General features: G+C 36.9%; 1 protein-coding gene across 13 annotated transcripts in view; it reads left to right on the forward strand.

Moving 5' to 3' along the window:
* The window catches only part of CDIN1 (CDAN1 interacting nuclease 1), a 211445-nt gene that overhangs the window by 83730 nt on the left and 113106 nt on the right, over nucleotides 1–14609 (forward strand). For all 13 annotated transcript variants that reach the window (XR_004960155.1, XR_004960157.1, XM_036266778.1 and 10 more), the window contains 2 exons: nucleotides 12671–12750; nucleotides 13097–13146. Coding sequence is in view for 11 of the 13 variants with exons in the window: in XM_036266778.1 (XP_036122671.1) it covers nucleotides 12671–12750; nucleotides 13097–13146 (130 nt within the window). In the remaining 2 variants the exon portion in view is untranslated. The remainder of the gene's footprint in view (nucleotides 1–12670; nucleotides 12751–13096; nucleotides 13147–14609) is intronic.

Genomic DNA, 14609 nt, shown 5'->3' on the forward strand with positions numbered 1-14609 from the left:
GTCTTGAAACTTTAATTGCTGATATTTGAATTGGAGGGAGATCTTGGAAGGAGGAGGGGATACCAATGGAAAAGTTGAGTTCAGTTCTTGTAAGTATAAATACATTAATATAGAACCTTTGGATACTGTGGGAATAGAGCAAGGGAAGAACAGTCTGGTAATTATGAGCTCAGCTAGCTAAGTTCATATCTTGACTTCACCACTAACTGGGAATGGGGCTTTGGGCAAATCATTAAAATTCCTCATGGCTCAGTTTTTTCATTTCTCAGATGGGGATAGTCACCTAGTAGGTGAGTTAATACACGTAATACACACACGGCCGGTGTGGCTTAGTGGTTGAGTGTCGACCCATGCACCAGGAGGTCGCCAGTTCGATTCCCAGTCAGGACACATGCCCAGGTTGTGGGCCTGATCCCCAGTGGGGGGCATACAGGAGGTGGCCAGTTGATGTTCTCTCTCATCAATGTTTCTATCTCTCTCTCCCTCTCCCTTACTCTCTCTTTAAAAATTAATAAAGGAAAAAAATTTTTTTTAAAAATACACATGAAGAGTTTAGAATGGTGCCTGACATATTGTAGGCACTCAGCAAATATTAGCTGCTGTTCCTTTTCAGAAGTGGAAACCTGTAATAGGATAGACTGAGTAACCCTGTCTTCCTGAATGTTCAATTGACTTTATACAACTATTAAACTAGTATTTCTGAAATTTTAAAAATTTGGGTACATTAACAATTTTTGTCATATCCACATAGCACAGTGTTTACTTAATTTTTAAAAATGTCATTTATTTAATTATATTTTTAAAGGAAATTTATACTTCTACCTTCAATGATAAACTAGAATATCTTGTCATAAATAGAAAGTACTTATTAAAATAATACACAATTGTTAAAGAAAAAATTGTTTTGCGTGCTAAAGACCCATTGTGTCCTATACCCATTGTGTCCTATACCCTATACCCTTTGAGTCTAAATTTTCCGAAAACAAGAAAGGAAAAAATACAACGTCGTTCATAACGAGAAAAGCTCAAAGTAAGTCAAATCCCTTTGACTTCATAAAAATTGCTGTAATAATAGAGAATATAGGCAGGGCTTGGATTTAAGTAGTTCATTAATAATTTACTCAACAATTTGTACAGAGAAACTTTGAGGTAATAACAGAAAAATATTTCTACTTTTAAGCAATTTATCAAGTATCCCGACAGAAACAGTTCCCTAGTCCTCCATGTGAGTCATGCGTTCTCAAGGGGCTGACATCTCATAAATAGATATGCAGTATACCTGTGGCATTAACATGTCATGGGAGCGGGGCAGTTAAGAAAAAAGAGTTTAAAAAGTCTCCTAAGGTGGGACAAAATGGTCTAAACATTGATGTAGACCAAATATTGGGCCATATAAAGCCAAGCTTGAAATCTGATATATTACAGCTTCAGAACCAGAAATAGGCTTATGAGAATTATTTCTTGTCTCCTTGGGGTGACTACAGGATGAGCTTAATCCTCCAAATAAAAGCCTACAGTTGCTTAAAGATAACACTGAGGAAATGTGGCATCTTTTTTTTATACTGTGCTAAATATTCCTTTTTCAGATTTTTAAAAATGTGTCATGGTTTCAAGTCTTAGCATTCTGATCAATCTCCTGTGAACAGATGACAAAGTAATATTTAATCAAGTGCCAAATGGTTGGTAGACAAAATGAGTTCACTCTGCTCCACAATATGCATTGGAAAAATAAGGGGAAAATTTAGTAGCGAAGGTGAGAATTGAATTGGGATTTCAAGTTTTGACCGGAACCAAAACAACATTCTAGATTTGGAGGAAGGGGTTGAGGGTGAGTGGGTGAGAGAGGTGGAATTAAGTAGATTCCTGTCATTAATCAGGTGCTTAATAAATATTTGTCAATTATTTATTTGTGGAGTAACAGTTGAAGGTATATAGTGACTATAGAGCTGTAAGTTGCCCAAGACAAGAAGCTGATCAGAGTGCTGTAGAGATCTCTTCTGTGCAATGGGAGAGTTAGTGGGCTGCCTGGAATTCTTGAGTAACAATAGTTTCAACTGCACAAGAGTAACCAGGCTCTTGTGGGCCACTGGTACTATCAAAACTATCCAGAGAAGACTCAAACAAGCCACCTCCTGTGGAGATGTCACTTGAGATGTTCATGACCTTGATGTCCAAAGGCCTTAAACCAGCCTTTGAACAAAAGATTACATTTTAGCTCGTATGTTGAGGCTTTGCTGTCCTAGAGCTCTGTGTCTGGAGCAACCGCGCGAGCAGGCAAAGCTCTGGGTGGACTTGAGGTGCTGCCAACAACAGCTGCCTTCCCCATCCAGCTGTACAACTGCAGGGATTGTTCTTCTTTGGGGCGGTAGGTTCTAACACCCTCCATCTCTCTGCATATGAATTTTCCTTCAATGTGGTCCATCCTGTGTTTATCCCTGTATTCTTTTCCCCTCACTTTATGCTTTCTTCTCGCCTGAGTGCTGCCACCAAATATACAGTCAACCCCATGCTGGTTCACCTATTGTGCTTAAACCTACTTAGCACCATGCATCAGGGTCCTAAATATATATGGTCTTGTCTTTGGTTTGGTCACCTAGTCAGAAGGCACTCTTTGTAGTGGGCAGGATTTCTAGGGACCTTAAAACTGCAGAGGGTTCACCTGCGTATTTGCCTCAGTTCCTTTAAGTGGTGGCTGGCCACTTACCTGTGTTTACATTACGGAAAGAGAGTTATAAGAATGGGTGTGATGTCAGTGATGGGGGGGGAGGGGGGAACGTCTTCACTTGCTTGATTGCTGATGCTTGAAGTGCCCTGAGGTAGGGGGAGGAAATCCTTCTCTTATCCTTGGTATAGATAAGACCTAAAATACACGGCCCCCACCCCGTGGTATAACATTAAACTAAAGCACAGAGAGGACTCCTGCCGGGTTTTTTCCAGAGAACAGCTTGGATTATGGATTGGGTAGTGAGTGTCATAATGGAGTGGGGTAGGGGAGGGGTACAGGAAGGGATGGTCTGGCATTACCAAATTCTGCCTGTTAAACAGATTCACTTCTAGCTGTCTCTCCAAGGCTGTAGGAAAATATACTTGGTAAGGACAGTCCCAACTTCATACACGTCTTGTAAAGTCTTTCTTTTTTTACCCTCTTGACAATAGAAAGTAAAGCATGATCTGCTTATTGGTAATGCAGTATTGAGAGGCAGAAACCAGGCCCCACCGTGATCTAACCCCAGCCAAAGCCAACAGTCAAAGTCTGAAATGACATGTTAAGTGCTTTGCCTGTGCTATTTTATTTCATCTTCACAAGAACCCTACAAAGTAAGTTCCAGTGCTGTGCTCTTTTACAGATGAGGGAACTGAGGGCCACAGACATGAATTAACGTGTTGAGACAACATAGCTAGTAGATGGAAGAGCCAGTCCTCAAACCAAGTCCATGATTCTAGGCGGTGCTCCGTAACCGCTGTTCTGTGTTGCCTCTCCCTCTCAAAATATGATACTGCATAACTTTCTGAGTTCACCATTCTTTTAGAAACTGTGTTTTTTCTCTTTTTTTTTTTTTGTAGTTTTTGTCTAATGAATTTATTGGGGTGACATTGGTTCATAAAATTATATAGGTTTTAGGTGTACAATTCTGTAATACATCATCTGTATATTGTATTATGTGTTCACCACCCCAAGTCAAGTCTCCTTCCATCACCTTTACACTCCTTATACCCTCCTCTTCCTCCCCTTACCCTCCTTTCACTCTGGTGATCACCATAATATTGTCTGTGTCTATGAGTTTTTTATTTTTTATTAATCCCTTCACCTTTTTCACCCAGCCCCCCCAAACCTTCTCCCCTCTGACAGCTGTCAGTCTGTTCTCTGTATCTATGAATCTGTTTTGTTAGTTCATTTTGTTTATTAGATTCCACACATGATCAAGTCATATGGTACTTGTCTTTCTCTGACTGGCTTATTTTACTTAGCATAATACTCTCCAGGTCCACCCATGCTGTTGCAAAAGGTAAGATTTCCTTTTTTTTTTTCATGGCAGAATAGTATTTTATTGTATAAATGTACCACAACTTTTTTATCCACTTATCTCACGATGGGCACTTGGGCTGCTTCCAAGTCACCTTGACCATTATAAATAATGCTGCAGTGAACGTAGGGGTGCATATATTCTTTTGAATTACTGTTTCAGGTTTCTTCAGATATAGTCCCAGAAGTGGAGTCGCTGGGTAATAAGTCTGTTCCATTTTTTATTTTTTGAGGAAACTTCATACTTCTTTCCACAGTGGCTGCACCAGTCTGCAATTTTCTTTTCTCTACATTCTTGTTGGTTTATTGATGGTAGCCACTGTGACAAGTGTGAGGTGTTATCTCTTTGTGGTTTTCATTTGCATTTCTCTGATGACTAGTGACCTTACGCATCTTTTCATATGTCTATTTGCCATCTGTATGTCCTCTTTAGAGAAATGTCTATTCCAGTCCTTTGCCTATTTTTTAATTGGGTTGTTTGGTTTTTTTGGTGTTGAGTTGTACAAGTTATTTATAAATTTTAAATATTAACCCCTTATCAGATGTATCATTGGTGAATATGTTCTTCCATTTGGTGGGTTGTCTTTTCATTTTGTTGATGGTTTCCTTTCCTGTGCAAACACTTTCTAGTTTGATATAGTCCCATTTGTTTATTTTTTCTTTAGTTTCTCTTGCCTGAGGAGATATATTAGAAAAAATATTCCTATGAGAAATGTGAGAGATTTTACTGCTTGTTTTCGTCTAGGATTTTTATTGTTTCTAGTGTAACATTTAAGTACTTAATCCACTTTCAGGTTATTCTTGTATGTGGTGTAAGAAGGTGGTCTGGTTTTATTTTTTTATTTTTTGCACATATCTGTACAATTTTCCCAACACCATTTATTAAATAGACTATATTTACCCTATTGTATGTTCTTGCCTTCTTTGTCACATATTAATGGACCATAAAGGCATGGATTTATTTCTGGGCTCTCTCTTCTGTTCCATTTATCTGATTTTATGCCAGTACCCTGCTATTTTAATTACTATGGTCTTAGTAATACTAAGTGTACTTAGTAATACTTAGTATACTTTGATATCAGGTGGCCAGATTCTTCCAGCTTGGTTCTTTTTTCTAAAATTACTATAGCTGGTCAGCATCTTTTGTGGTTCTATATAAGTTTTTGGAATATTTGTTCTAGTCCTGTGAAATATGCCATTGGTATCTTGATAGAAATTGCACTGAATCTATAGATTGCTCTGGGGTAGTATGGATGTTTAAATTATATTAATTCTTCCAATCCATGAACACAGTATGTGCTTTCATTTATTTGTATCTTCTTCAGTTTCTTTCTTTAGTGTCTTATAATTTTCCAAGTATAAGTCTTTTACACCCTTGATTACATTTATTCCAGGTATTTAATTTAATTTAATTTTTGATGCAATTATAAATGGGATTGTTATCTTTAGTTTCCCTTTCTGATAGTTTATAAAAAAGCAACTTATTTCTGGATATTTATTTTGCATCCTGCTACTTGACTGAATTCAATTATTAGTTCTAGTAGTTTTTTGATAGATTCTTTAGGGTTTTCTACCCACAGTATCATGTCATCTGCAAATTATGACCATTTTACTTCTTCTTTTCCCATTTGGATACTTTTTGTTTCTTGTCTGATTGCTGTGGCTAGGACTTCCAGTACTATGTTGAATAAGAGGCATGAAAGCAGCCCTGGCCAGTTTGGCTCAGTGGTTAGAGTGTGGTCTGCAGACCAAAGGGTCGTGGCTTTGATCCCCAACCCTGGTTGGGTTGTGTGGGAGAAAACCCATCAATGTGTCTCTCTCACATCTATGTTTCTCTCTCTCTCTCTTTCCCTCCCTTCCTTATACTCTATCTAGGGATCAATGGAAAAATATCCTCAGGAAGGATTAAGGGGGGGAAAAGGTGGTAAAAGCAGACATCCTTGTCTTGTTCCTGGTCTTAAGGGAAACACTTCTTGTTTTTGCCTATTGAGTATGATGTTGGTTGTGGGTTTGTCATATAAAGCCTTTATACATTGAGGCATGTTCCCTCTGTTCCCACTTTGCTGAGAGTTTTTATCATAAATGGGTGCTGGATTTTACCAGATGCATTTCCTGCCTCTATTGATATGATTGTATGGTTTTTATCCTTCATTTTGTTTATGTGGTATATCATGTTTATTAATTTGCATATAGTGTACCAACCTTGTATCCCTGGAATAAATCCCACTTGATCATGGAGTATGATCATTTTAATATATTGCTGAATCAAGTTTGCTTATACTTGTTTTAGGAATTTTTCATCTATTTTCATCAGGGATATTGTCCTATGATAGTCTTTTTTGTGTGTGTGGTGTCTTTATCTGGTTTTGGAATTAGGATAATGCCAGCTTTGTAAAATGAGCTTGGGACTCTTCTCTCTGCTTAAATTTTCTGAAATAGTTTGAGAAGGATAGGTGCTAGTTCTTCTTTGACTGTTTGGTAAAATTCACCTGTGAAGCCATCTGGTCCAGAACTTTTGTTCTTTGGGAGTTTTTTGATTACTGCTTCAGTTCCATTCATTGTAATCTGTCTATCCAGATTCTCTGATTCTTCTGGATTCAATTTTGGAAGATAGTATGTTTCTAGGAATTTATATATTTTGTCCAGATTGTTCAATTTGTTGGCATATAGTTGTTCATAATATTTTCTTACAATCCTTTGCATTTCTTTGGTATCAGTTGTTACTTTCTTTTATTTCTGATTTTATTTATTTGGGTCTTCTCTCTTTTCTTCTTGATGAGTCTGGCTAAGGATTTGTCAATCTTGTTTATCTTTTCAAAGAAGCAGCTGTTTATTTCATTGATCTTTTATATTGTTGGTTCGACTCTATTTCATTTATTTCTGCTTTGATCTTTATTATTTCTTCTACTCACTTTGGGCTTTACTTGTTGTTCTTTTCAAGTTCTTTAAGTATAAAATTAAATAGTTTACTTGAGATTTTTTTGTTTTGTTTCTTGAGATAGGCCTATAATGCTATGAATTTCCCTCTTTGGACTGCTTTTGCTGTTTCCTATAGATTTTTGAGTTGCTGTATTCTCATTTTCATTTGTTTCAGGTATCTTTGATTTATTTCTTAATCTCATTGTTAATCTATTCATTGTTTAGTAACATGTTATGTACCCTCCTTGTGTGTGTGTGTGTGTGTGTGTGTGTGTGTGTGTGTGTGCATGTGTATGATTTATTTCTAGTTTCATATCATTATGGTCAGAAAAGATGCTTGATATAATTTCAGTCTTCTTAAATTTATCGAGATGTGTTTCGTGTTCTAACATGGCCATTCCTAGAAAATGTTTTTTGTCTTGGCTAGTGTGGCTCATTTGGTTGGAGCATCACCCCATACACCTAAAGATGATGGGTTCTGTTCTTGGTCTGGGCACATACCCAGATTGCGGGTTCAATCCCTGGCCAAGGAGCATATAGGAGGCAACCGATCAGTGTTTCTCTCTCATGTCCATGTTGTTCTCTCTCTCTCTCTCCCTTCCTCTCTCTCAAATCAATTTTTTTAAAAAAAATCCTTGGTGAGGGTAAAATTTAAAAAAATAAAATAAAATAAAAGACAGAGATTTTACCAAATTTGATTTTAGAAAATGTAGCTAAATGCTATTTATAAGACCCATACCTATGACTTAAAGACACAATAAGCTCAAAGTAAAGAAATGAAACACCAGATATATCAGGCAGATACTATGCAAAAGAAAAGTGGTATAGTGGTATTACCTATAGATAACATTCAATTGAAGACCAAAAAGAGAGAGAGAGAGAGAGAGTTACAGAAGGTCATAACTTAATGCCAAAAGGCAAGTAGTGTATATAAAACAATGAATTGATACACCCAACAATATAGCCCTCTAACAGAGAAAGCAAACATTGGCAAATTATAAAGAGAAACTGACAAGTCCACAATAATAAATGATCATTTCATATCTAGTTTGGAAAAAATTAATAGCAATATAGATTTGAATAATAGAATTAAAAATCTTGAACTCTGGCCAGGTGGCTCAGCTGGTTGGAGTGTTGTCCCCTACATCAAAAAGGTTGCAGGTTTGATTCCTTCAGGGCACATACCCAGGTTGTGGGTTCTATCCCCAGTCAGGACGTATGCAGGAGGCAACCAGTCGATATTTCTATCTCACATTGATGTTTCTCTCTTTCTCCCCCACTTCCTTCTTCTTCTCTTTAAAAATCAATAAAACCATATTTTTGGGTGAAGATTTAAAAAAAAAATCTTGACCTACCTGACATACCTGAACCTTGTACCTCAAAAATAGGAGCTTCATTAATTTTTTAAGACATAAAACATTTGTAAAAATTGTTTGCATATAAAAACACAAAGGAAGTAAAATACCCCCAAATTAATATAAACTTTGCATATTTGACCATGTTGTAATCAAATTAGAAATATAAAATGTTGAAATATGTTTTTAAATAATTTATTGATCAAAGATGAAATTATGGAAACTATAGAATATTTATAAATGACAACAAATCTTGTGGCATGTAGCTAAAGCAGAATTTAGAGGAAAAATTATAGCTTTAAAAGTAGAAATTATTATGCTAAATGAAATAAGCCAAATACCATATGATCTCACTTATATGTGGAATCTAATGCACAAAATCAATTAACAAACAAAATGGAAACAGAGGCATGGATACATGGAACAGACTGGCAGCTGTCAGAGGAGGCAGGCAGGGGGCTGGACAAAAGAAGATGAAGAACATATGTGCATAACCCATAGACTCAGACAATAGTATGTTGATGGCCAGAAGGAAGGGGGGCAGGGACTGGGTGGAGGCAAGCAAAGGGAAGAAAATGAGGACATCTGTAATGATGTCAACAATAAGCATAAAGTTTATAAAAAGTGTATGTTAAAATAAAAGATTGAAAATTTATTCAATAAAAATAGTAAGTTAGCAAAAGAATAATGTAGTAAATTTAATGGAGAAAGCAGGAAATAATGATCACAAAAAGATAAATTAAATGAAATTTGAAGAAATGTAGAGCAAATCAACAAAACCAAAGTTTGGTTTCTTGAATATAGTAATAAGCCAACCTCTAGCAAGATGGATACATTTTAAAAGTCTATACAAATTAATATTGGAGTGTTTATAGCTAATTTAGTTGCAGATTCAGAAATTAAATCCAAGTGTGTGTGTGTCGGGGCGGGGGGGGGGTGTTTATTATATTAGGCTCCTTGACAACTTTTTGTTAGAAATATTTCACAGTTAAAAAGATCACAGCCCTGGCAGGTTTGGCTTAGTGGTTAGAGCGTTGGCCCGCAGACCAGAGAGTCCCGGGTTTGGTTCCCGCTAAGGGCACGTACCTCGGTTGTGGCTTGTCTCCGGCCCTGTTTGGGGTCATGTGGGTGGCAGCCGGTCAATGTGTCTCTCTCGCATCAATGTTTCTCTCTCTCTTTTCCCCCTCTCTCTTTCTCCTGCTCTATCTGAAGATAAATGCAAAGAAGTGTCCATGGGTGAGGATAAAAAAAAAATCATAATCTTATTTTAGGCATTAGACCTTAGTCCTGGCATTGCCTATTGCCTGTCCTCTGTAGCTTTAACATGTACCAGCTCTCCCCTATTCTTGTGCATCTAGCTCCAGGTGACTCATGCATTCCTGCCTTGTGACATGCTTGGTAGAAAGTTGAATTCCCGGCAGTCCAGTCGAAGCAGTGGCGGGTAATCTATGCAGTCAACAGCATGAATGCCTCTGGTAGAGGTTAGGGAAAACAAGACTCCTGTACATGAATGCTCAAAAGAGATGGGTGAAAATTGGACAGAAGTAGTAACTGGCCCCAGGGACAGCTTCCATGAAAGGCACAGGCTTCCTTGAAGCCTATCATCTCCAGCCCTTCCAAGATAGTCCAATCGCCTGTCCTCATGTGGTTCATGTTATTGTTCATCCCTTTGGCAGTTCCAAAGCTTCAGAATATGTGTGTAAGAATACTTTTGCACTCTCTGGCTTCATCTGAGATGGAGGCATACTTTTTGCATGAACGTGGATTCAATATATAGTTTTTACTATTCAATTTAAAATGACTGACTTCCTCTTACAAGCTTCCTTTGATTTGAATAGTGTTCTATTCAATACTTTCAAACTATTTTTTTTTTTAAAGTTTATTGGCTGTGATGCTTAATTCTGATAAGCACACTATTCTAAAGTTTATATTGTGAGGAAAATTATGATGTCATCAGTTTCTGGTTTCTTTAATGTTTCCCTTTCTTCCCTCGTAAAATAAATGACCTAATTTTCTTATGTCCTAGAGTATTGTTTCTCTTCTTTTTAGAAAAGAGCCTTTGTTTTATGAGTTTAGCAATGAGTTGCATATAGTTGGTTATGAGGTCTGTAATTTTCCATAGGATAACACTTTTGTCATGCTCTCTGGACACTTACAGATGAATCGTTTCTTCCTCACACGGTATGGGTGTTAGCGGTGTTAGCAGTGTAATGTCTTAGCAATGACCAGGTATGGGTACAGGTGGAGAAGGTGCTGTTTCCTTGAGACACTGGGGGCATCATGAGTCATCTTAAAGAATGCGTCTGACATTATTGTCTGGTCACTGAGTGGCAAATCGGAGACAGTCAGTACCCTCAGAGAAGGTGACCAAATGCATGAGCAGAACTGTGGTCCCTCTGTCTGGCCAGGTCTTAGAATTAGTGGAAAAACTGAGTGAGTTTACCAGGTATATTACTATTGATTGAACACTATTGTTGCAATAATATATATTTTTTTACAATAAGATGAGTTGCTGTTTCATATTCCCAGTGTTCCTATCATTCATCCATGGTAATTTCCCTCAGAAATAATCAAGTCCAACTTAAGTTTATATGAAGTAGATGCCTAATCTGATTTGGTTCTGAATATTTCTTAAACATTAACAAAATAAATAACAACAGAATAGCCATCAGATTTAGAGAATCACACAAGAAACTTTTAAGGTAATAAGCTCAGATAACATTACCCCTTTCTGCAGATGAAGGCATTGCATTTGAAAGGCACCGTAAGTTGCCCGGGTCACAGAGCTAGTTGTGCAGCTGGCTTGCAGCACGAACACGTTTACACATGGCTGTTAAGTACAGAAATGGTACTGTAAACATGCAATTATGTAACCAAAAATAGGAAATAATTAAAATAATTGTACTTTGTTTTATTTCTTTGTGGTCTCAGTACTATGCTTACGTGAGAAAGACGTAATTACCTTCTCTCTTTCCACAGTATTTACTAACATTTATCATAACTGTCAGTGTTCTTATGGTACTGAACTTGATAAAGAACATAACAATAAAAAATAAAAAAATAAAAAGTAGTCCCAGAATCATCTCAGAACCTGAATGATGTAAATCGGTGGCCTGTGTTTATTCTATTAACTAGGTGATTATCCGTTATGCATTTTAGATTGTTTTTGTGTGGCCCAGACCTTAAGTCATTTTGCTGCATATTGGGGAATCATTCTACTGGAGGACTTGAAAGAATTGATTCCTAGCCATTCCCTGCCTTAGCTTCAGTCTAGAGCGGCAATTTTCAACTGTTCTCATCTCATGGCGCACCTAAAGTGATTTCCAAAATTCCATGGCACAACAAAAAAAGTATTTTTTGCCGATCTGACCAAAAAAATAGGTATAATTTTTATTCCTTCACACTGGATGGCTATTGTTGTCTTGGCTGTTGTCATTATTCTATTTGACAATCAAAGGAAAAGAGGTCAGTGCCCCTGACTAAAGTCAGGTATTGCATGTTTTAAAAATCGTGTGGCACACCAGCGTCGAAAATCACTGCTCCAGAGACGAGCATTCCTCCATTGCAGAGGACGAGGAGTTCTGGCCACTTGGTTTTCATGTGCCTGCAACAGACAGTGAGGCCAAGATTCCTGCCTCAATTTTCAAAGAATGTGACCTGATATCGCATCCCTCATTATATAAGGGATGCTATATCCCTTAGCCTCCTCTACAACAGTTCCCTGGATAAGGTAGTGTAATTTACAATGGGATGTAAGAAGACATATGTTTGGAACAAAAATTCATATATGTATTTAAAATTTTTTTTTTTCTCATTTGCGATTCCCTCAATAGTCAGTCATTTTACCTGCTTTTCTCACCTGTGAAATGCACTTAACATTTTATGGCAGTCGATGAGAATTATTTTAGAAAGGTTTAGAATTCAGAGATGCTTTCTTGGCTTAAAGTTATTTTTATTGACATCACTGGTCTTTGAATCTGACCTGCCTTCACTAAGCTCTCTATATACATATGCTTTATTATAAAATACTTACCTGCCGCAAATATTTTCTTTCCTGATTGTCTTTGTTGTGTTTTTTTCCCCAAGTGGGCTTTTCCAAAGCTCATTTATCTGCAAAGAGACATATGCTTTAGGTCTGTACTTGTTAATTTACCTTGGAAAAATTAGGTCATCTTCAAATCTGGCAATGTGGCCTACACACTTGGCAAAATGGACTAATTAAAAGCTTTCGTAGATTTATAACAAGGAAGTGATTCCTATTAGTAGTGTTTTCATTTTTATGCTTTGTGTATATATAGGTATATGTCACTTCTCATGTTGCATTAAAAGTATGTTGACTGTCTGCTAACAGTTCATCTCTTTTCTTCCACAGCCTCCAAGTCTGTGATAAATAGTATGCTACGGGACCCTTCTCAGATTCCAGATGGGGTTCTAGCAAATCAGGTCTATCAGGTATTAATCACAGCTGTCTATTTTCAGTGGCAATGCTGTTATCTGCCTAGCAGAGTAAAGGATTTTAAACCTCATTTAATTACTGTCATCATAAACTATCACTGAGGTCAGGGTGCACCATAAATGGCAGTGCAATATTTGCGAGAAGAGCATTTCACTTTTTAATAGCTTGCTTTTATAGTGAATAAAAAAGCATGCAGTTTTTGTTTTCTGTGATTAAATCTGCACAGACTTTTTTAATAGCGTTTAAAAGAATTAAGAAAAAAATTCGAGAGACTGCTTTTAGGAGACTGTCCAACGGAGTAGTGTTTGTAGTCACCCCGCCCCTTCTTGTGTTTGTCTGCAGTGCATTGTGAACGACTGCTGTTATGGACCACTGGTGGACTGCATCAAACAGTATCCTTTCCCATAAAATTTTAGGTGCACAATTGACGAGCTTAGACTCAGTGGAGGAGATGTGTCTAGCTTTAACATGACATAAAGTTCTGCTTCACAAAACACATTTCATACTCTCCTATTTTATATTCAATCAACTGGAGGGTCACTGCAGACCATTCTTCTCTACAGCGTAAGAGAAGCCAGAGTGGCCATGGGAAGATGTCAGTTCAGCAGCTGCATATGCTTATTTCAGACTGCTTGGTTTTCAATGAGTTTAAAGGTATAGAATCATTAGGCAGGTAACACACTGTCTTGGAAATGTATCTAACCATTCCAGTGAACATTTTTAAACATAGATCAAATTTCTATTTAAAATGAGCCAAATTCGGTTGCATTTGCTAGAATAAATTTTGCCTAAAGTTAAAGGGTGGTGTGATTAAAATGTCGCCAGAGACCGCCACATTTTAAAGGTCAGTGGACTCTTATTGCTTATATGCTGATTACAGTCTGAGCTGTCATTTGAATCCCTAATAAAAATTTTTAGAGACACCGAGTTAATTTTTCTCTCTGGACTGGATTTAAGGCTATGAAAATATGGCCAGTCATTCATTAAAAACTTTGAGATTACTAAAGAGTTAATGCTTAACTCTTAAAACAGGATTTGAGTGGACAATAATGACTTCATGACATAGGACATTATTCATCAATACATTTAGTGGTGGTGTGGCAAAACTAGGAATTTTGATACAGTCCTTGGCTTAAAATGCTTTTTAAAGAGTAAATAATTGATCATTTTCTAATGAAAATTATATCTATGTGAGTCCATGAGTAATCTCACATTTCTTATAGTAGAACATTCCCTTCCTGGTATAGGTTTTGTTAGGGTGGGGTGGCACTGTGACCAGCTGTGACTTGGTGATCAGTCAGGAGGCATTTTTTGGGAAGGCCTTGCTGGTCAAGTGTGTGTGTGCATGCGCATGTGTGTTTGTATTCCACCTTGTTTTATAAGGGCAGAGAGTCAGTAAAATTTTTGTAAAAAACTCTCATTTACTTTTTCATAACGGTTAATTTTAACAATAATCTTTTAACAGAGCCCTCTTGCAAGAATATTCAGTATCTATATTATATCCCTTGATATATTTATTCTCCAAGTCTGTTTCCCCCAGTCTGACTTAATAAAATCACAGCATTGTCATAAGCTTACCTTTTCGTTAGACCAAAGTAAAAGTATACTTCTATCTTCGGTGTAAAATTAATGGTAGTGTTAGTAGTGTAGGAATGTCAACCTCAAGTTGCTACAGCCATAAAGTTTACCACATTCGTGTAGCAACTAACACCATCTCAGAGTATCTAGGGCGGAATTACATGTTAATTTTCAAGCACATAAAATAGTTTAAAATCAATTTAAAGTTAAGGTTTTAAAAGCATAATGTCTTTTGAAGGATTGCATATTGATTTTAAATATAACTATCTAATTATAT

The sequence above is a fragment of the Molossus molossus genome, unplaced genomic scaffold (genome assembly GCF_014108415.1).
Source record: "Molossus molossus isolate mMolMol1 unplaced genomic scaffold, mMolMol1.p scaffold_m16_p_1, whole genome shotgun sequence".
Classification (NCBI taxonomy): Eukaryota; Metazoa; Chordata; class Mammalia; order Chiroptera; family Molossidae; genus Molossus; species Molossus molossus.